Source organism: Myiozetetes cayanensis, unplaced genomic scaffold (assembly GCF_022539395.1).
Source record: "Myiozetetes cayanensis isolate MyiCay16 unplaced genomic scaffold, myiCay2020 scf1, whole genome shotgun sequence".
In the NCBI taxonomy this organism is placed as follows: Eukaryota; Metazoa; Chordata; class Aves; order Passeriformes; family Tyrannidae; genus Myiozetetes; species Myiozetetes cayanensis.
This window is the reverse complement of record NW_026086604.1, coordinates 94,978,810-95,002,611: the sequence shown is the minus strand read 5'-3', so window position 1 is coordinate 95,002,611 and position 23,802 is coordinate 94,978,810. Positions and strand designations below refer to the sequence as shown.

General features: G+C 40.0%; 1 protein-coding gene across 2 annotated transcripts in view; it reads right to left on the bottom strand.

Moving 5' to 3' along the window:
• Window positions 1-23,802, bottom strand: part of ADCY1 (adenylate cyclase 1) — a 154,032-nt gene that overhangs the window by 73,911 nt on the left and 56,319 nt on the right. For both annotated transcript variants that reach the window (XR_007628302.1, XM_050310435.1), the window contains exons 3-4: window positions 16,039-16,157; window positions 2,133-2,244 (exon numbers count right to left, since the gene is read on the bottom strand). Coding sequence is in view for 1 of the 2 variants with exons in the window: in XM_050310435.1 (XP_050166392.1) it covers window positions 2,133-2,244; window positions 16,039-16,157 (231 nt within the window). In the remaining variant the exon portion in view is untranslated. The remainder of the gene's footprint in view (window positions 1-2,132; window positions 2,245-16,038; window positions 16,158-23,802) is intronic.

Here is a 23,802-nt window from a genome sequence, read left to right as displayed (position 1 = left end):
CCTCCTTAATCATTCTGAATGCTAAAGCACAGCACAGTTATAAAAATCAAGCTCAGTTCTCTGTTTTGACCTAATAATGAATATCTAGAAGCTGCTTTAACCAGATCAGAATCCTTCTGAAAAATTACACTTCTCAGCACATTGCTCTGACTGCAAGAAACACAATTACAAGTCTCCCTTAATCACATCACAAGGCACTAAGGAAAGCTTGTACATTCTGTCCTTAATCACACCTCAATACAGCACAATCTGAGCCAGACGTACAACTAAATAGCAGATCTTCCTCAAATAGCTGAAAGAAACAAAGGGATCTATTTTAAAATTTGAAAAAAGAATCCTTGGAAGCTGAACAGAAAATCTAAGGCTTTTTAGCTCCTCTGCTAACTCTGTACTGCTTCTTCCCTGACCAACAACTGACCTCACACCAAAAGCTGGCATCTGGCAGGTACCCTGCCTTCAGGTGTCAGTGACACCTCCAGTTGGCAGCACATGGCCACTGCTAAAGGAAGCAAGCATGGTAGGGAAGCATGTCCCTGGCTTCAGTGCCATGCTGCACACGTCGTAGGCTTATGCATTTCTGTGTGCACATATGAGATCTAGTGCTGTGTCACAGTACTTCCATGTTATTATGTTGCCATGTGTTTCATGTCTATGAAACTCCATGAATGACAGCATTATAGGTTTTAAAAGAGCTTGTTAGATGTCTGGTTGACATTTGAAGGATGAAATTAACTTATGAAATTAAAGTAAGGAGACTATCTGAACTTCTTAAGCCATTTAAGCTCTTACCAATGACTATCCACATGGAAATGCATTTTACTTCCAAGGTATCCATGTATGAAGCACTCTGAGCTGGGGACCTGTGCTCTCTATGAGACACTGTCAGTAGTTCCAGTAATTAATTGATTACACAAAGGCTTATGACTGTGTTACAAATTCATACCAAAAAACCCCATACTACCATTGCATCTCTACTCAGCATCTAAGTTAATCTTCTGCTTTCCTTGTGAAAAGGGAACATATCTTTTTGTTATGACTTGAACACCTAGTGCAAATCAGGACATAGCACTCGATCAAATGATAATCCATTTAACTAAGAATAGGTCTTGCTCAACCCTGGCATCTTGTAAATCAGATTTCTTTCTCCTTGGGGTATTGGGAGCTGTTTATCAAGAGGAAGATATATATGTAAAATGTCCATGTGCTTTAGATCTCTCCTGTGGAAGACTGTATCAAGGAGAAGTGAGTTTGGACTGAAAAAATGTGGATATTGTTCATGTTGAGGGTCTAAAAAAAAATGTTCTCTAAGCTGCTACACAGAGTCTGAAAACAAAATAGCTAGATAGTGGAGGAGCATAATTTATGTGGAAGTGACACTTCTCAGCAATGAAGGTTCTATGGACATGGCTGGCAAGCAAGATAGATTTGATGAAGTTCTGCTTTTTTCAAGGGACAAACACACTTCCAACATCTTGTTAAATGTAATTTGAAATGAGATGTATGCCTTTCTGGCACATCTACTCCTCTCATTTTTTGTCAAATGGTTCTCGTCAAATTAGGTTGCTTGGAGTTATAGGCAAGGAACATTTCTCTCATTTTCTCTTCCTTGGGGAATCTAGCACAATATAAGTGCAGCAACCAAAACATAAGCATCAGTTATGATATGGATCCCATTTTGCCTACAATAACCTCTGAAAAGCTACTGTCATTTCTGTGGCAAGACGTGCTCTCTGTGAAGAACAAATTTTACTCTCTAGCTTCCTACTATCACAGAAAGTAGTTTTATGCCAAACTGCCAATATTCATATTTTCCATTATTCTGGGCTTTTATCCAAGAAGGGTAGAAATGTAAATATTGAAATATTTTCTCTATTTTGATGCAAACAAAATTAATAAAGAACACTGATGGACTGCATGGAGGGGAAAGAAGAGTATATTTTAAAATAGCATGTTTTTTTCCTAACAATTAAAATAGACTGTTTTCTTTCCAGAACATTAATAAAAATGGAAGCTTTAGAAATTCATGACACACAGGGCTAAATCAGTCTGTTACATATTTCTAACATATGTAACTCATTCATAATTTTTCAGAAGGAAATATAAATTAAATTGAAATAAGAATTTGTACTTACCGTAGCTAATTCATCAAATTTTCCAAAAAGTTCATTCAGTAGCTTCACTAGCTCTTGGGCAGTACACTGTGATGCCAAACTAGTAAACCCCACAATGTCTGCAAACAAAATGCTGTAAAGAAAGAAAAAGACAGAAAAATCAGTTCAGAAGACATCTTCACATTCTCTTTCTACTCTTCTATAGCACAAATGTGACCCTAAGCACAAACTCCAATAATCCCTGAAATGCTACCATTAAAGTGTTAGTTGGAACAAAAAATGACAAAGATTCAGACAAATAGGCATTAGTCTGATCCTGTCAACTGTTGTTGAGAACCCTTGGGCACTTTCAATGCCTACACATCCATCTGGTGTAGATACTGCAAAGCATTTCATTCGTAAGCTCCCCAGTGAGCACTCCAGGAGCACAGTGAACAGTTTCTCCTCTTTGCAGCTGGGATCTCCTCAGCTTGACTGGTTTCAAAGACAGTTTTGCATGGCTAGAGTTCCATAGCCAAACAGATAAACCTTGCATGAGGTTTACTAAGTATTGAAAAACAGGACTTAATAACTTGTGTGCAGTAGCTCCATGATGTGGTCCTACAGTAGTTTCCTGTGAGGAGCCCGTGTCAAGCCAGTATTCTCTATACTGTGCTGACTGACTCAGGTAAATGTCCAGCTTTCATCAGTGTTAGCAAGCTTTTGTTGTCCAACAGCTTAATCTGCTTCAACAATCTCTGCCTATCAGTTGTTGATCAAGAGAGATAGCTGAAGGAAGCATGGGTACCAGACTGAGAGAAGAAAAATTCTTGTGTAAATCCAGATGCTTGAGAGAGTATGGTGCCATGATCCTTTCAATTCTTTAGATTCCTCCTTCTGTTGGCAGAGGTGTAATGCCAACTGCAGGAACACACTGCATTTATCTCCAACACCCAGACATGTCAAACAATTTACGCAAATGTTAATAAATAGTCTCACCATGCATGACCTTGGTATACACTTGACATAGTGTAAAACTTTGCTTACAAAATTAAGCATTATATACTCCCCCTCACCTCAGCAAACCTTCACTCTTTAAATAACATAGCAACATTAGAAAAGCAGGCCTAATAAGTCTACTGTTTTCCATTTTCCATAAACAAGTCTCAGTTCCCCTAGTAAGTTACAAGAAGGGCACTCCTGACTCAGACCCTGCTTCTATAATCCCATTTTACCAGCTGTTAAAATCTCTTGTCCACCACAGCACATTATGTAGCACATAACATCACAAAACCAACTCGTCCAAAGTTCAATGGCTTTGGTCTACAAGCAAAGCCTCTATGTTGTCATGTTAATCTTTGAGGCAGCATGATCCATTCCTTGGAGCATGAATTATGAAAGCACTGCTCAAGATGGTCCCAGTTCAAGTTAAAAATAACTATTCCATTTCTATGCTGTTTACACATAACAAAAAGTCATCTTAAAGTAAAACAGTCAGCAGCATTTAGGTAATGTTACTGATTCCTGTCTCTGTTATAATGAACGTTAACCAGTCAGGTGATGGGTAAAGTAAAAGGCATTAACTTAACAGTTCAATGACACCAACAAAGTACTCTGAATATTTGCCCAAGAAGATCTACTGTTTCTCTTAATTCTGGGTGGACATCCTTGTTGTTTGACAGCCTTAGACTGGTCTTTCTGGAAATTCACAAGTTAATATCAAACAATCCTGCTAAATTCCTTGAAAATTTTCAAATTAACTTAAATGTGCGTCAATGTCTTTCATACAGTTTGCTTTATGGTCCTTTTTCTTATTACCTAAATTCACATAAGAATTCATACAGTTGAAAAAGAAACAGTGAAAATGGTACAACTGTAGCAGCTGCCACATTTCCTTTGAAAGTAGATGGAAACACAAATGACCAAATCTGATGTTGCAGAAGGGATGGCAGGAAACCAGTTGAGGAGCAGGGGCTTTGCATACCCAAAGTGCAACTGGAGACTGCAAGCCTACAGCTTCCATGGTCTGCTCTCAGGGGTTGCAGTCCACAGGAGGGTGACGCCCTGTAAGACCCCAAGTCTCAACCTACAAGATCACCAAAGTTTTCCTCTAAAAATATACAAGGTTCCAAAAATTCGCCCAATGAAGTTTTAGAAGAGCCTTGGGTTCTTCTAACACCTTAAGAGAGAGCACAAAGGAGAAAAAGCTGCACACGTTTTCTCAGAGGGTACTTTTACTGGCAAACTTCAGAAAAATAAGAGAACTTGGCAAAACTTTGAAGGGTAACATTCAACCAAAAGAAAGCATTCCACAAAGCATTGACTTAGCACATGTTAACCCATACAACTTAACAAAATCCAGCCCTTTTTCAAATACACTCAAACATATTTGAAATCTAAGTTTCCACATTGGCACTGAAATTTCCTTTCCTTTGATTTGATTATATTAGTCACACAAAAATACTAAGACCTTAAATTTAGGCCACGTCTAATATACTCAGAAAAGTTAGGACAAAGCAACTACAGGACTGACATCAGTGTTACAGCACATTAATCACTCCTGTAGATACTCTCATCCAAGAGCAAAGTAGCCTTGCTTCACAGTAACTTAATCAGTAATTGCCATGGAGGTTCACATCCTCAGAGATGATTAAACTAGAGTAAACTACAGCTACCTTATTTATGCAGGAAAGATTCCTCATAATGCTATGGTATACAAAGGGTTTGTCAAGTAATTCTATTATAAAAAAAAGTAAATGTTAGCATATATGGAAACAAGAAGTGAAAAGCTACCAATTAACAATTGGTTCTCTTAATGACCATTCAGGGATATGTCTCTCCCTGCTTTCATTCCACAGAATTAAACAATTTAATTCCACAGAATTAACAATGCCATTGGGGCACTCTGGTGAAAAACCAAGAAAAAAACCCCAATCTCAATTAAACTGAAACTAATAAAGAATGTAGAGAAATGAAAGTGGAAAGTGAAAACAAAGGATAAAGGTTGCTTCTGTTCGCTCAACAGCTTAGCTTGCACGGTTCAAGCACTTCTCTTCACAACAAGCGATGTGAATGTGTTGGTTAGGAAGGCTAAGTAGCTATTGCAGTGTTGAGCCTGGTGTTGCGTTGCCCAGGGGCTCAGAAATGCTTCTATTCCTCCATCTCACAACTAAGCAAGGGGAACACAAGTTAACACTGTCTTTGCCTGTGTGCTATACCAAGACCTCTGCAATCTCATGGGCTTTGAAATATTCAGGTTTTGCCCTGTAGTTTTTAGTCACAGAATCTCATAGAATCATAGAACATTAAGGGGTTGGAATGGACTTTTAAGATCATTTAGTCCCCACCCACCTTGCCATGGGCAGGGACACCTCCCACTAGACTGGGTTGCTCAAGGCCTTCTGCAGCCTGGCTTCAAACACTGACAGGCTCAGAGCATTCACAACCTCCTTGGGCAATCTCTTCCGGTGTCTCACCATCCTCACAGTAAAAAATTTCCTCCTAATATCTAACCTAATTTCTCCCCCTTTCAATTGTACCCATTACTCCTTGTCCGATCACTACAGTTCCTAATGAAGAGTCCCTTCTTGGCTTCCCGGTAGGCCCCCTTCAGATACTGAAGACTGCTATGAGGTCTTCACACAATCTTCTCTTCTCTAATATTGGGGGGTACCAGAACAATTTGCAGTATTCCAGATGGCATGTCATGAGGCAGAGTAGAGGGGGAGAATCACCTCCCTCTACCTTCTGACTATGCTGCTTTTGATGCAGCCCAGGATGTAGTTGGCTTTCTGGGCTACAGGTGAATGTTGCCGGCTCATGCTGAGTTTTTCATCAATCACCACCCCCAAGTCTCTCTGCAGGACTGCTCTCAGTCACTTCTCCATCCAACCTGCAGGTGTACCTGGGATTGCCATGACCCAGGTGTAGGACCTTGCACTTTGCTATGTTGAACTTCATGTGGTTTGCATCCACCTGTCAAGGTCCCTCTGGATGGTATTCCTTCCCTCCCATGTGTTGATTTTACCACATACCTTGGTGCAGTCATCAAATTTGCTGATAGTGCATTTGGTAACATTGTCGATGTTGCCAACAAAGATGTTGAACAGTATCGGCCCCAGTTGTGACCCCTGAGGGACACCCTCATCATGGTCACCACATGGACAATGAGCCATTGACCACAACTCTTTGCACCCAGCCATCCAGTCATTTCACTATCCACTGAATGGTCCATCCATCAAATCCATGTCTTGACTTTGGAGACAGTGTCAAATGTTTTGCATAAGTCCAGGTAGATGACATCTGTTGCTCTATCCCATCCACCAATGCTGTAGCCTCATCACAGAAGGTCACAAAATTTGTCAGACACGATTTCCCCTTTGTAAAGCTATGTTGGCTGTCACCAATCATCTCTTTGTTTTTCATGTGCCTCAGCACAGTTTCCAGGAGAATATGCTCCATGATCTTACGAGGCATAGAAGGAAGACTGAATGGTCTGTAGATTCCCAGGTCTTTGGCTTTCCCATTTTTAAAAATGAGGGTTATATCTCCCTTTTTCCACTCACCAGGGACTTAACCAGACTGCCACAGTTTTTCAAAAATTATGGGTAATGGTTTAGCAACTTTGTCTGCCATCTCCCTCAGTACGTGCAGATGAATCTCATTGGGTTCCACAGGCTTGTGCACATTAATGTTCCTTAGATGGTCTTGAACCTGACTCTCTCTTATAGTGGGCTTAGAGTCTTCGTTTTCCCAGTCCCTTCATTTTCTTTCCTGACTTGGATGGCATGGCTGGATCATTTGCCATTGAGGAATGAAGCATAAAAGTAGTTGAGAAACTCAGCCTACTCTTTGTCCAAGGAAGCCAGGTCTCCCATTTCCTTCTGAAAAGGGCCCATGTTATCGCTAGCCCTTCTTTGTTTACAACATATCTATAAAAGCCCTTCCTGTTATCCATAATATCCCAGGCCAGACTCAGTTCTAACTGGGGCTTTGTTTCCCTAACCTTGTCCCTAGCTTCCCATACCTCCCAGGCCACCTACTATCATTTCCATTTGCTGAAGTCTCTTTTTTCACTGAGTTTGCTCAGCAGCTCCTTATCCATCCATGAAGGTCTCCTAACATTTTTGCCCAATTTCTTCCTTGTTGGGATGCATTGCTTCTGAGCTTGGAGGAGGTGATTCTTGAAATTCATCCAGCATTCTTGGGCCCCTCGGCCTTCTAGGGCTCTACCCTATGACACTCCACCAAATAGGTCCTTAAAGAGGCCAAAGTCTGCTCTCCTGAAGTCCAGGACTGAGACCTTGCTGTGTGCTCTCCTCACTGCTCTGAGGATCTCAAACTCCCCCAACTTGTAGTGCTCCAAGGCAGCCTTGGCTGAGTGACCACATTCACTACCAGCTCCTCCATTCTGCTGAGCACAAGGTCAGTATGGCACCTCTTCTTGTGTAAGTTAGTTGTCATTGACACACTTGAGGAACCTCCGGGATTGCTTGTGTCCTGATGTGTTGTCCCTCCAACAGATATCAGGAAATACCCCATGAGGACTAGGGCTTGAGAGCATGAAGCTGCTCCTCTCTGCCTAGAGAAGGCTTTATCTGCACCATCCTCCTGATAAGGTGGCCTATAGCAGACCCCCACTATAACATACCCTGCCCTCCCCTTATTCTTTACCCACAAGCTCTCAGCTGGCTCCTCATCATTCCTCAGGCAGAGTTCCATACTCTCCAGCAGGTCTCTGACACACATAGCTACACCCTGTCCTTGTGTCTGTAGTCTGTCTTTCCTAAAAAGCCTAAAACCCTCCATTCCAATTTTCTAGTCATAGGAAACATCCCACCGTTGGCATCTCCATGATGCCAACGATATCATACCCACACAGGTGTACACACATCCCTAGTTCTTCTTCTTTGTTCCCTATCCTACATGTGTTTGTGTTTAGGCATCTGACCTGGGTCCTGGATAAAGCCAGCTGGCTGGCTGAAGCACCTGGAATGCCTTCGCACTGTTCTGGGTATACATTACAGGTGTTGGCATCTGACTGGCAGAATTGGGATGGATAGGTACCTTTCCCTAACAAATTTAGTTTAAAGACCCCTTAAATAGTCTGGCAACTCCCCAGCCAAAGACAGTTTTTCTCTTCTTTAACAGATGGACTCCAATAACCTCCAGTAAACCAGACCTGGCAAAGAATCCCATGGTCTGAGTAACCAAAAGCCTGACTTACCATTCATACCAGGACTTTATCAGTAAGTTCACAGGGACAGAAAGTTTGGCTAATCTGGTAAAAACTTAAATCACTTTGGCTTTTAGACAGACAAATTATTGTAAGACCCCAGTCTAAAAGCCTCAAGCTATACTGGGAATATTACTTTTATATTTAAGACTCCAAGAGTTTGCCTACCAAACTCTTGCAGAGACTTTGGTTCTTAATACATTGACATAACCTAAAGAGAAGAATGCTCCACACATTTTCCCAGAGACACTTTTAATTTTAGGAAGATAATAAGGGTTTTGACATAGGTTGAAAAGCGGTGACAAACAACCAAGTTAGAGCATTCCACAAAGCACCAACCCAGCACATGCCAACCCACACAACTTTGCAGAATCAAACCCAGTGGTTTTAAGTTGCCCAAGATATTAAATAAAAAAAGACTGAAGAAAGAGAGATTAAAAGAGTAAAGAAAGAAAGAAAGAAAGAGATTAACAGAAGAAACAAAATAAGCAGCTACCATCAAAGTATCCTATGGAGATCCAGCTCTACATACAAAACAGCAAGTCCTGAGAGAAAAGGCAAGACACAGCTCTGTGCTCCTGCACTTATGTGATTTGGCTACTGTGGCCACGCCTCCTAGGCGGGACAACTGGTTCTCTGACCACTCAATGCCTCCCAGGTGGGAGTGAGGGGTGGTGTAGCCAATCAGAGGCTCCAGGGGGTATGGTGTTGAAGGAAGACAAGGCTTCAGAAGAGTTAATCGAAACACTTTTACTGTAAGAACTCCTTATCTCCCTCCCCCCGTTTCTGTAAGATTATGTCCCATACCAGTTCAACAAGATACATTGAGCAAGGAACCCAGAGGTAATAAATTATAGCCAAATAGGCTAAGGTAGATATTTGAATAGGTGAAATAGGCCTGAAGCCAAGGTTTTCTTCAAGCCTGGACGATCAGAACACGAAACAAAGGAAAGTACAGAAGGTCCCCCAGGTCACCCGAGGAAGAAGAGTAGATTTGCGACCCCAGGATGAAGTCAAGACCGGAACTACCCTAATTTATTCCTCAAAATAGAGACCACGCCTCAAACTTTGCCCTGACTCCACCTGCTATGAATATTGTAATCTAATGATGCAATAATATGAATATGTATGTAATTATGTTGTAATCGTAACTAGAAACTGTATAAAATGACTTGTTTTGACTGAACCACTTCGGAGCTCTTTTGTCCAGTCTGAGCTGCCCTGACGTCGCAATAAATACCTTGCTGTTTAAAGGCTTAAAATTCTGTCTCTAAACAGTTTTAATCTGCCTTTTTGGGTATCAGTGTGGGGAGGCTCCCAGGCTGCCCTTTTTGATTGACAGCCTCTCCATTTGAGTTCCATGCTGCAGCCTAGCTGTGTGAGTTCTGAGAGTGCGGTGAGACTGCTGGCCTTACCCTGCCCCCACATACACACACACTAATTGGTTCCAACACAATAATTAAAATACTACCGATAACTGATCCAGTGCCTCACAGTTATTAAAATCATAATTTGCAACAGCACGTCAATATTATAATTAAGTCCTGTAGGAAAAATAATACATTAAAGGAACCTTGACAGGCTAGAGAGGTGGGCCTGCATGAACCCTGTTAAGTTCAACAAGGCCATGTGCAAGGTCCTGCACCTGGGCTGGGACAATCCCAAACATGAACGCAGGTGGAGGGATTAATAGGTTGAGACTGGCACTGCAAAGGACGGTTTGGGGATACTGGTGGATGAAATACTGTACATGGGTCATCTCTCTATGTTTGCAGCCCAAAAAGCCAAATGTATCCTATAAAAGGAAGTGTGGCCAGCAGGTGGAGGGAGGTGATTATGCCCCTCTCATGAGAGCCCATCTGGAGTACTGTGTCCAGCTCTGGGGTTTTCAGCACAAGAAAGACATGGACCTGTTAGAGTGTTGTGAATGTTCAGCCTGGAGAAGAGAAGGCTCCAAGGAGACCGTATAGCACCGTTCCAGCACCTAAAGAGGGTGTATGAGAGAGCCAAAAAAGGACTTTTTACCCAGGTCTGCACTGCTAGGACAAGGGGGAATGGTTTAAAACTAAAACATGTAGACTGAGATTAGATGCAAGGAAGAAATTCTTTACTATGAGCATGGAACAGGTTTCCCAGAGAAGCTATGGATAGTCCATCATTGAAAATATTCAAGCTCAGGCTGGTCAGGGTTTTGAGCAACCTCACATAGTGAAAGATGAACCTCACCCTAACACAGGGACTGGACTAGCTGATCTTTAATGTTTCCTTCCAACCCAACCCATTCTATGATTCTGTGATTCTAATTTTTAATGGAGGTTTCCTAAGGACTTTTTTTTAAAGTTACCTGGAGTATTTGGTTTGATATGCCAACAGCTATTTCTAACTGCTCTGGGTATAAAAATTCTGAACAAAAGCAAAGCAGCACTCCAGTGAGCAAGTTCAGGAAAGGAAGCATTATAAGCAGCCATTTCTCTCCTCTGTCACAAAGAGCCAAGATGGTTCAGCATAGGCATACATCATTATCTCATACTCCCTGACAACCTGGAGAATTTTGGTGTTGACAAGCTCAGAGTCATTGCCCCAGGACCTGTATTCCTGTTTACTCCCTCCATGATCCCTGCAGGCAGGTATAGCCATCACCTGCTTGGTGACTGCAGCACTCCCGCAGCACAGCGGGAAGTGGCTGCACCTGATAGAACCAAGCCTGGAAAGCCTGTGGCTTGGTTTAAGAAATTTAAACTGCTTTCCAACTGTGAGTATTGACAGAGCAACCTTTTTCTATGTCACTCTATGGGGTATTCAGATGGAGAAATCCTGCCAACTCACACAAGTGATTTGAGAGCTTGTAGGTGGTAAATGTTCACTTTTAACAGCACTCATTCATGTTTTGTGCACTTGATTAGTCCTGCTGTTTTCAATAGAGCACTTGTCTAAACAAGCAGTTTGCAAAATAAGGAGGGGTTGTCTGCCCTATTTTTTATTTCCATTTGGGTCATTTGTTTAATTAGAGTACAACTTATAGTAATAATGGTATTTTAATGGCAAACACTGCCTCAGAAAAAAACCTGTAGGATTTTTTTTTCCTCAAAGGTCAAATGTAAGGAAAGTTAATTAATAATTTATGACTCACTGAAATATTTAAGAAGAACATGCTCAAAAAATTAAAGCAGGCTGTTAAAACTAAATATAAAGGGAGGGTATGTTTTTACATAATAATCATTTATGAAAACTAGTTCACTAGCTCAGAAAGACTACATACAGAAATCTGTTCATAGACATCATTATCACAGCTTTTTAAAACATTAAAATGTTTACATTAAATTCAAAAATTATATAAGTTCTGATGATTTCTAAAAGACAGGACAGACCAGAAATATTTGCATATATATAGCTACAGATTGTGTTCTGGTTTCAGACTGGGTCACAAGAACCTCTAAAATGCCCCAGGGAATCTTTTTATTGGTAGCTTTGAATCAGGCAGTGTGTTTCCAGAAATTAATATCTCTTCTTACAAAGCATCCAGTTCTATTTCACACTTGTAAAAATAAGGCTAAATGAAACTGCTGCACCAAAGGCTCAAGAAATTATTAGCCATTCAATGTTCACTTTCTTTTTATGTCTTGAACATTGAGTTACAGAGCAAAGGAAGAAGTTGTCTGTTAGTATACCAGTATCCATCCATGTGTTGAAACAGTTTCGTGAATAACTAATGGGATGGGAAAAGTCCATTCCAAAAGAGACAAAATCTGTTGAGGTCTCCATACAGGGTATATATTTGAGCTGAAATTCAACTTGAAATTTTCTTAATTGAATTACAGCTGCATGGAGAGATTCAGTCAGGACTAGTGAGTATTTACGGTAACCACAGTACATACATATGTCATCTGTAAATTCCTTAGCCCTGTAGGAATACGGAAACAAGGAATAAGAGAAGAAAATATTAATCTTACATTACTCAACTTTGTCTTAGAAAAGAGCTGTTTCTTTCATGTCACAAACTGTACTCTTTTAGCATCATAGAAGAGCTGGTCCTTTGGGTAGTCTTTACATGTAACTTGACCTCTAGTTCCCCATACAATTCATGGTGTCCTTGGCTGCGATTACCCCTGTAAAATAACACCTGTACTGCATTGAAAAGGGCCCTCGACTGTACATGGACTATTTCCTTCTGGTAAGCCACAGGTATTATATTAGTTGTGATTATTTTACTTTCCTGATGGTTGAATTTAGTGTCCTCACTGAGTTAATGCTATAGTAATATTGAATGTGTATTTGTACGTCTTGTTTTGCATATTGTATTTGCATTAAGTTGTTTGTCTCTATTTAAAACCATGTACTTATTTCTTACTGCACAGCAATTCTGTTCAAAAACTTCACAAGGTAGCAGAGGTACTACAGATCTGGGAAGATCTCATCAAAGCATGACACAACACTGAGGGCTCCATTTCAATGTGGAGGAGAGGTGTGTTTTCATTCCCTACCAGAGGCACAGTCAGTTGGAGGCAGTCATTCAACAACTATTTGGGTACTTGGTAAAATATTCACCAACTAATTGATAAACCAGGGCTGTTGCCATGGTTATCTGAAATGGGCTAGAATTTTTTCCCAGTCCATCATTCACTTCTTAAAAAGATATATGTAATAATAATGGCCAGTCTTCGCGAGCGAAGATCCGGGGAAGGTCTTTCCACCTTCCAGCCTGCGCATTGGATTTTTTAGGTGAGACACAGTGTGCGCGGAACTGAGCCCACCCTTTAATCCTAAGGTTCATCTGCCGGGGCCAAGCGAGCTTGGACGGTGGCAGCGAGGTCCTCAGGACGTAGGTGGGTTGCCTTTAAGGGCTAACGAGCCCCACCTGCCCGGGAGTGGCCCTGACCGGGAATCGAACCCGGGTCTCGGCGGTGATAGCACGGCGCCTTTACCCCTAGACCACCAGGGGCTCCTAAAAAGATATATGTATCTCTATTGTAACATATCTACCTGTGTTTTTATGGGAGGAGGCGAAGAAGGTAGCTGTATGAATGTCTTATTTTTCACATTGAAGATCTAGTGATTAAATACGCTTGGCTTTTGTTTTCAGGCAGATATTTAGAAGATTAAAACAGATACTTTTTTTACTTACGAAGGTATTTTTTTTGCTGTTGAGGGTTTATTGTTTTGGATTTTTTAACAGATAAGGAATGGAAAAATCAGGCAGTTTAATAAGTTCATGTCTACCTCCTTCAGGCTATCCTTTCTGAAGGATAATGCTCTGACACTTCCATATATTTGCTAGGAGAAAAAGAAAACATTGCAATAGAACAAGTAAAAGTGCACCTCATTTTCTATATTCCATTGTGTAGCTTTGATGGTTAAAAAATCCTGAAATTTAGAATTATAGAAGGGCTTTTTGTTGGTTTGTTTTAATAGTAGTGCTTTACAGAATGCTTGATATGAAAAGGACAAGCCATGAGAATACAGGAATGATCTCTTATGTTTGCCTGGGATGCCACTACCTAGAAGAAAAAAAAAAAGTTGTTTTCATCTCCTTAAAAAAGTACACATTTATTGTTGGCACTGGCCACCAGCAGCTCTTCCCAGAGGGATTCTGTAGTGCTGTTCTCCACACTGGTGTCAGGGTGGCACCTGCTGGGAGTTCCCTTGCATCCTTTCTGATCTGCACAGTCATAAAACTTCTGGAGTGAAACTCCGGTCTACTGGGACCTTCTAGCCACAGCTTGCTGGGTATTTTCTGGACACTATTTCACCCTTTTTTTTTTTTTTTTAATGGTACAGTAGTTGCTTTACTGAAATAAAAGGCAAGACACTTTCTTATAGTACAGATGGGGAAGGGAGGTCTCCTGTTTTCAGTTCTCTTCCTTGAGGATCTTACATTGGGCATTAAAATTACACCATTTTACTTTTCTTCCATTTGCCCCAAAAGTACCTTCTTAATGTCAGAGAATGAGTTTATGTCTCCAGACAGGGGTATCTGGATTCCAAAACTTTTATAAACTCCACACTGGAGAAGTGAATAAGTCACAGAAGCTTTAGTGCTTATGTGAGAAAACATATCATGTGGGAAAAAAAGAGTACTCCTGAATTTACATTTCTAAAAGATTTCAACACAAGGGAGGACTCAAAAGTGTTATAACCAACCAGTCCAGGTGCAAAGCAGTGCTGTTGAAGATGACCCCTCACACTGTAATGAAGCAGATACTTTTGACACATACAAGATATAAATATACTACTAATAATATAATTATCATTGGCCTGCCTTGACCCTGAATATAAGTGCAACCAGCAATATGCATATATTTCATAGCACTTTGATGGTATAACTAGACAACATTTTTGTAAGTATATAAGGAATGTGATCACCAAAGGGCCAAAGTAGAAGATACCCAAGCACCAAAACATGAGACTCGATTAGCACAAGTGACTGCAAATAGAAAGGTGGGACATCATTCAAAGATGGAAAATTGGCAGGAAAAAGAAAAAAAAAATGCAAACAGCACTGGTAGGGAGTGCAACATCATAAAAGCATGAGGCATAAACAAGGAAAGTGGAAGAGGAAGACAGCTGACTGGATTTTGATTGTGTCCTTCAGGAGCTCTCAAGTCTGACTTTGGCAGTTGAGAACCATCAAAGGCTGTAAACAACATTGCTAACTTTGCAGCATCAGCTCTGGGGTACTGTACATTTAGAACAACTTTAAACTGATTATTAAAAACTAAGAGTTTTGTATGCAGAATGATGAGATCAACATTATGTAAGAGTTAACCACTCACATGAAGTAAACTACTGATGAGTAATTTTTAATTCAGTAATGTTCAATTTTACAGTGTAAAACTGACCTAATTTGTAAGTCTTCTGAACTTTCTCCTCACAGGGAGATAGACTGAACCTTGAGAGAAGGAACTCTCTCAGGGATGAGGGAGAGGAGAAGGTGCTAAAGAGTTTACTCCTTTGCTGCATGAGTACACGGTGCAAGTCAAAGCAGTGTGACATCACTTACTAAGCCTTCAGCTTGCTTAGTACAAGCATGACAGCAACTGAACCTCTTTGACACTGCTTTTGATGTGGAAACAACGCACTTGGTGGCAGTATGATAAAATAGAGACGAGGCCTTTAAGGAATTTGTTTCAGATGGCAAAGAAGAATAGCAAATGAGAATGCACTCTAAGAACAAACTGTATAAATGGGAGCACTTGCACAACAGTCTTCTACTGAATGAGTGAGGGCAAGAAGTAGAACTGAACTTCCTCAATAACCTCTGAGGGGTAGTGCTTATAGGATGTGGACAAATACACTTTCTTTTAAGTTCACATCACACTTTCTTTCTGTATTTCCATGCTATTACCCAGAAAAATCTATTGCAATAGAAGTAATTAATCTTATTATAGAAAATATAAGTATGTAAAAGCTACCATGCAAAATAAATATTCCCATTCACCCAAAACATAATGCAGTACAAAACCAATGACTACTCATTTGGAAAAAGTTGTCTGTCTCCCAGCACTACTATTCTAAGACATTTATTGATTCACCATTAACTCCTGAGAAGACTATGAAGTCTTCCTAGTGCATCCATTCTCCTAATCTGCATAAAAGATAAATCTTCACTGTACTGCTTGGGTTTTTTTCACTGAAACCTGACTGCAATTATGCAACACAGTCCTTGTACTAAATATTCTCTTCTTTAGTTTATTTCATGGGCAGAATCAATCCTACCTCACATTGTCATGCCTTTGAATGTAAATCTTGTGGAAAATCCTTTCAGGAGGCTTCAGGAAATCTTCCTTCATTTCCATTGCAACATTCCTGGGCAAAAGACTCATCAAAAGACGTTCCTAAAAGAAAACATAAACAAAAAAACCCCATCAGTTTTGTGGTATAGTGTGTGACCATTTTTCAAAAGTTTTAAACTATTTAGCTAGACAATATTTTCCTAATCTAATCTGCTTCCTTAAAATGTCTGCTGTATAAATAAGATGACACATTTCTCTCAAATTTCTGTCTTTTTTAAAGTCTTCTGCACTAAAAGCAAAAAAAAATTCAAAAAGCTACATGGAAAGAGGCAGCTTCAAGAACAGATAATCATCCATAATTTTCATTAACATTACATTGCTAATAATAACAACTTACTTTATTGTTAGTAGCATTTATCTGTCTGGGAAAGACTTCCCAGGATTATTTGCTATGCTTTTGTGTGTCCTATTTCTTTCTTGATCTAATGAAAGTGTTACATTACAAGAACTATGACAGCTGGTTATTAAGTAATGAGAGTGGATGATGGATTTATCCACTCTCTAATTCAGCAGAACAGTAATAGAGGTACAGTTTTAGCGGCATCTTATCCAGTGTGGCAGCCTCTGTTCCAACCAGCTCAGGAATGAAATGCATCAGTACAAAACCCTAGTTAGACACAAATTGTAGGAGAATTAGAAACCTTTTGGATTAAGGCAGGAGTGAACCAGCTGGTGGGAATTTGAGCAGTCACAAGGACTAAGTGTTTTGAGAACATGACAAGGACTGGACATCTTCAGGAACGAGAAAAACAGCACCTGCAGATGGGAGTTTGAGCTGGACCTGCCAGGAGGCATGTAAATAAAGTATTGTGGTTAGATTTAGAAGGAGAAGAATTTAGAAAATAAGATATGTTGGCTAGCCAATAATAACCATGTGAACAGTGTGTGTTTTGTATGTGTGACCAATAATAGCTTAAATAGTCAAATATGTGATAGTTATTGAATTGTATAAAAGTAAGTGTAATTTCCAATAAAGAGGAAGCTTCCAAAACATCATATTGGTGTGTGTGAAGTTTCCACTGGGTCTCGCACGTGGTTACAACAAATCTTCTTGCAATATTCACAGGGAAATTTTTTGCATGGGTCACTAACCTGCATAAAAAGGATCTCTAATGTTTTGGATCTTTTCAGTATTGACTATAAAGCCTTATGTGTTTTTTTCCATATAAGAATATGTGGAAAATTTGCCAGGTACTACCTGGAAAATCTACATCTGTTGTTCTTAGGTGCTGTAAACTTTCCTTAGATACCTACTTAAGTTTTATTTTCACACAGAAAATACTTGCCATTTAAAATGTAGTTCCAAAGTTATCCACCAGACCTGCTAGGTTCAGCCATGGCAACAGTCTGAATGAATTCACATAACCACGTCCAATCTGATTCAGGAATCCCAGGTTCCAGATAACAAGGGGAAAGGCTGGAGCAAGGAAGATATACCCTGGGTAGAAGAGGATTATGCCAGGAAATAATTAAGCAAACTGGATAGAAGTAAGTCCATGGCCCCTGTCAGGATGCACCAGCAAGCACTAAGTGAACCAGCAGGTGCCATTCTAAGGCCATTCTTGATAGTCAAATATGGTGACTGGGAGAAGTGCTTCAAGACTGGAGGAAAGAAATCATCACTTCTATATTCAAGAAGGGCCGTAAGGAGGATCCAGGGAACTACAGGCCAGTCAGTTTTACCTTGGTCCTGGAAAAGTGATGAAGGATCTCATCCTGGAAGCCAGGGTGGCTGGACCAGATGACTTACAGAGTTCCCTCAGCTATTCTGTGATTCTGTTATCTACCAGTTGAGAGCCACTGTAATGGCAGCTGTGAGACATCACAGAAGTGCATATTCTGGCCCAACCACATCCTTCTTTCATTTACATGGTATTAAATAAGTAAGGAGAAACAATTAACATTACGAAGAGGGTACCTGCACAGACAAATGCTTTGTATTGCTCCTATACATGTGTTCACCAGCCAAAACCATCAAATAATACTCAAAATTTCTAATTTTACAGTGTTTCACTTTAATGAGACTGAAGTGTTTTGTTAAGAAGGGCAAGTTATGAGGAAGACCAAACTCCCCTCTCTAAGCAATCGTAAATCCAAAATTGAGACTCCAATTGAAGAAGTATGGAGAAAGAAAAAATAACAGCCCTTTATTAGAGGATATATGTGTATTAGCAGAACAACAAAAGAACACAAAAGCAACCAAAGAATAATCCTGTACCCAAAAATCCCCTTCAAAAAGGAAACACTTCAGTACTTTCTGCCTTTTGGTGCATTTCTAACCACGATCAGGAGGGGGCACTGTTGGATGACTGGAGGAGCAGAGCCTGCAGTTGCTCTGTGGTGGCCTGTGGGGGTTGCTGTTGGGCTCTGACAGTCATCACGTGGGGGCCCTGGTTCACGGGAGAAGCCAAAATGGAGATAGATCTTCCCCCTACTGACAAGGGGAATGGGAAAAGGGGAAAAGGGTGTTCTTCCCATGAAACTCACGCTGTCTGCGGCTGGCTGTGGCCTGGATTTCCCCCTTTCATCAATGGGCATAAGCCACTGCCAAACACAGGAGCAGAGGAGAGAAATCGGGCAACCTCCTCACCAAAATGTTCCTCTCCAGATGGGTCAAGCCTCTACGATGAAATCTGAGCAGATCTGTTCTGGGGCAGAACAGGGCATAGGAAAAAGCAGAGGCAAACCAGGGCCAGGAAACAGCTAGATGACCAGGCCAAGAACAAAACGACCTCAGAGCATTTTCCAACACACACCTTGCCTGAGTTAAGGCAAAAGTGAAGTGCCCTCACCCTGTTTCCAAGTAGAGAAAAAAAAAACCCTAATCACCCCTCCCCACAGTCTTAGAAGGGCGATCAGCTTGGAATGAAGGCCTGCTAGTTAGTTCTTCTGTATGTGTCAATTAACCTAGGCAAACCCCTTCCCTCTCCCTGGTTCAACATCTTTCTTTTACAGTGAGGCAGGGGAAAGGAAAATTCCCTGCTTGCTTTTTCTAGAACAAGTATGACATACAGTTTCTTTTGGAAGAAGACACATTGAATACTTATTTCACCAAGGAATAAGTTAAACTTTACAGAATTGCCCTGGTAGTTACTGTAGACTAAAGTTCCTTCATATGTTTGTGTCAGTCACATGGTCTTGAGGCTAAGGATCATTTAGTGTTTTTCCTGTCATTCTTATATGTATAGTAAGAATATTGCAAAGAATATGATGAAATTAAATATTTGATAACAATTTATGCTTATAGCAATTTCTGATTAACCAAAGTGTCTCACATTTTGGTAAAAAATGGTATTTACTATAATTTTTATTTTAATTTATTAAGTATGCTTATATTTCTGCAACGGAATTGTGTTTGCGTAACCCAAAATTTAGGTTAAAATCCCAACCAAATATATTGTCAACAGTGGATCTTGTGAAGCTCTGTTGCCAGCTACTTGTGTCTTACAGTTGATTTACAGTTTTAAGTGAAATATACTGGGGTTTTAAAATGAGCTGACCACCTAGCAGGCAACAGATAATCCACACAAGAGAGAAATTTGGACTGATGGCTAAATTCTCTGGTGCTTAAGATGGCATAACACAAAATGATGCTGGAATTTCATAAGTACTGTTCTGGATATGAAATTTACGATGTCTCGTAAGGACTAAATATTCTCTGTCTCTTCTCCTTCAGTGAGCATATTAAACAAGATTTTTGCCATTTAAATTCCAAAACTGTTATGGAGAGTAGGTTTTCAGCTTCTGTTTCCTAGAAAGTGAGTCTTAATCAGACAAGTAAAAAAAATTATACCAACAGACTCTTACAGAGACTAATGCTGACTGAATATCTCTTCTATGGCCTGCAAACACAATTAAAATACAAGATGTAAATAAAAACATCACAGATAACTTCTGCAGTGCATGGCAAATAGTATGTAATCCAGGGAAGTAATAAGAATCATTACTGTGAAGGCAACATTGGAGAGCTGCAGGATGCAGCATTTGACAGATTTGAAATGTGCAGATGTCAGATGTATTAAGGGAGGCTACAAAAATGATGATTCCTATACATGTTAGCTTGACAATTACAAGACCTGGAGGGAGCATATGAAAATCCTTTATCAAATTGTGGTGGCTTGCTTTTTTCATTAGAGAAGAAAAAAAAAAAAAAAAAAAAAAAGGACGGATTACTGAGGAAGAATTGTAGGGTCTACAAAGAGGGTTAGAAGCTTCAGACCCACCAAGCAAGAAAGACTCAATTATGGCTTTCTCAAAGGCCAGCTGCTTCTGACCTTTCAAACCAAGAAGAGAAGCAGCATCACAACTGTAAGGATTTGTCACTGAAGAGGAGATGGAAAAATGTGACAAAGAACCCCACAATGGAAAGTATCGAAGCACTGAAAATAAATTAAAGACAGCTTTTAGTTCGCTAGAAAGAATATAAGAAAAGAATATAATTGGGGTAAAATCTCATTTGTCGAGCAAAGCAGGATTGCCCTTCAGGTCAGTCTAAGGAATGCTGAAGGACTTAGAGTTTTGGAGCAGCAAGAGTGAATTCATGTACACAAAATATAGCTGTAGAAAGTTTTGGGAAAGGGCTCCACCTGGATCTCTGTTCAACAAGTTGTAATATTGTTGTCTGATTTTTTCATTTGCTCCCATATTGCTATCTGATTATAAAAATAATCTGAAAACCAGAATAAAATTAAAACTAGATGTGTATGGCTGCATAGTGCATTGAATGGAACAACTGACAGAACTAAAACAAGGCCAATCATATTTGTGGAGGCATTCATGATTGAGTGGTTGTTGCCTCTGACAGGGGTGGGTGATGAAAGAAAAAAAATAAAGAAGCAACAACTTTTACCAAAATAAAACAACACTCATGTTGCAAAACTTCTTATTGGTGACAAATGATGTTGTATTGAGGTAGCCTCAACATGTGACATAATCCTAAACATAGGGTCTAGTAGAAACAAAAATGTTTTCACATTTCTACCTTTCTCACTGATTCACATTGTTGTTTAGGATTATTATAGCTGTTTTCTACCCAGAAAATTAAATTTTGGCCCTATGACCAACTTACACTATTTTAGGCATTTGTACTCTCTTCTTCTGCTGTAAATCTTCACTCATCATTAACATAGTCTAAAGTGAAATCACATGTTGAAAAAAGAGATTCTTTTCCGAGATTGTAATTGTCAGCCAATAATTTTGCATTCTCTGCACAAATCTCACTAAGAAAATAAAATTATAGATTAGAATCTGTATTTCCTTTATTCACAACATTTTACATTCGTAGTCCTAGTCTGGGATTTCGAATGCCAAACTGGGCTGCCTCTGCCAACTGTCTCATCTTCATTAACAAGGATTTTTGCACTATTAATGAAGACATAGCTGTTTTTGAAAAGGACACTCAATCTAGAAAACCATCGAATTTTTTTCTTCCCACAACAATGAAGAATCACTAGAAATTAGAGAACGAAAAAACATTCATTTTGACTCCAAGACAAGTTAAAATGTGCCTACCAAGCCAATTAAGACCTGCTCAGTGTTACCTTGGCCCTAGTCAACAACAAGCATGATTAAGAGGGAAAATACACAAAGGCAGAGAAATGGTTTAAAAAAAAAAAAGTGTTTCCTATTGTTAATGACCGAAAAGACTCTATATTACTACTTGCTGGTTGGAACGTTCTCAACCCTAATTGCAAGTTCAAGCTCCTGGACTGCAACTTTCAGTCTGGGTTGGACCTGAGGGAAAATTTTAATAATTATTCAAGACTTCACTAGACTAGACAAAGTCAACTAGACCTGGTGTTGCTGGCAGTCCTGCTGTGAGGGAGTGGCTGAACTGGATGATCTCCAGAGTTCCTCTCTGACTGTTGTGCACCAAGGGAGACAGCAGCACAAGGATGAGGAGTGCAGAGTGCCTGCAGCCTCCTGGGAAGGCCTGAAGCCATCCTGCTATCTTGCCATGGACAAGTGTGGCTTCTAAAACAGCAGGGGACTCAAGGTTCAACACCCTCTAGCAGTTGTGCAATTTCTCTGTTCCTGAGAGGGGAGCAGAAAGAAGCAAGTAGAGACTACTGAAGCAAAAAATTCCATCATCTGTATGCTCTATTCTGCCCCAACACTTGCTTCAGCTTTCTTCAATTTGGACACTTCTCGGCACAACTCCCTTTCCTATCCCCATCCCTGGCATAGACAGCCTCTCCCACAGGCACCCCAGCTCTGCTTTTGTGGGAGTCCCAGTGCATGTTCCCAATATATTTCTTGTGCCTGTTTCCAAATTAAGATACCCATCCCCCTCCCATTTTGAAAATCATTCTTTTTCTTATTTTATTGCTTCTTCCAAATACTTATGACTTTCTCAAAGTCCTTTGAAATTTTCACCTTGATTTGGAATCATTTCATGCAGCTCCCCAAACAACACTATGCAGTTATTCTTACTGTACAAAATGATTCATTTTGACATCTGTATGGGAAATGACTGTGATACATTTTCAAGTTCCTTCAGCAAGCTGTAAATCATTTTATGAATCCACTCTCCCTTCAGCAGAAAAGAAGGCTCAAACACAGAAACAATATTTTAAATGTTCCTAGCCAGCATCCTCTCCTTTCTTCCCAACTGCATGGTGTGCAGTTGGATGACTACTCAAAAAGTTCTATCCATAAACTGGATACACTTGCTATGCTTCTCCATGCTGAATTGTATTCCTGTAGTTTATCATGTGAGATATAAGAAAACAAATTGCAAATATTCTTTATAGCCAATGTAGACTACTTTATCAAAAGAAAGAGTTACCATTTTTTCTCAGATATAGAAGAGAAGCAATCAAGGAAACTGCAGAACTGCTTCAGAGCTGCAGGCTCTTGTTTTTCTCTGGTTCTTTGAATCTCATTTCTCCTTTTCCTTTCATACTACTGGATATGCACATCCAGTGGAATTCATTTTGAGAATGAAGTTACAGTCTGGACCTGCTGAAGGGCCACTTAGAGAAATGTACTGTTTTGCATGTTTTTCAATCCCATGAGAGCAGGGATGTAATGGATACAACTCTGTCTCTTTCAGTCAGCTTCATTATGTTCCTCCTGAACTCCTCCTTCCAGACAGGTATGTCAGCACTGCTGCCCTCGCCCATCAGGCAGCCTGGGCCTAACCTGGATGGCAGAGAGCTGTGTCTCGTCGGAACTTGCTCTGAATGGGACTTGGAGGTTCCCAATCTCATGCTGGGGAAAGCAGTAACTCTGGATAGCACTCCAGATCCTGGTCCTTTCTCACAGTCCCTAGCGCTGAGCCACATAATTCAGGAAAGACTCCATGCTCATAGTACCCTGTTTTTTGCATTTTCATAGGGACTTTAAAAACAGAGAAGAAAAAAAAAGTAACAAAACCAGGTTTGACATATTTGTTTCCTGGTTGATAAAACGTGAATATTTTTGTTTGTTATAGTAACAGTTCAACAATGATGACAAATAGGAAAAGGAGGAGGAGCATTTTGATCATCTACACAAGATTTTTTACAATACAAAACATGAAATCTAACCCAACAATTTTTGCAGTCTATCACAGATCTTCTTCTGTTATTGCTATATTTAAATGGAAATTGCCATCATAATTAAAAAGCTTTTTTTTCCCCCAGAGAAAACAAGCATCAGACACGCATATAAAACATTAATAAGACTGTTTCAAAGTCAACTCATC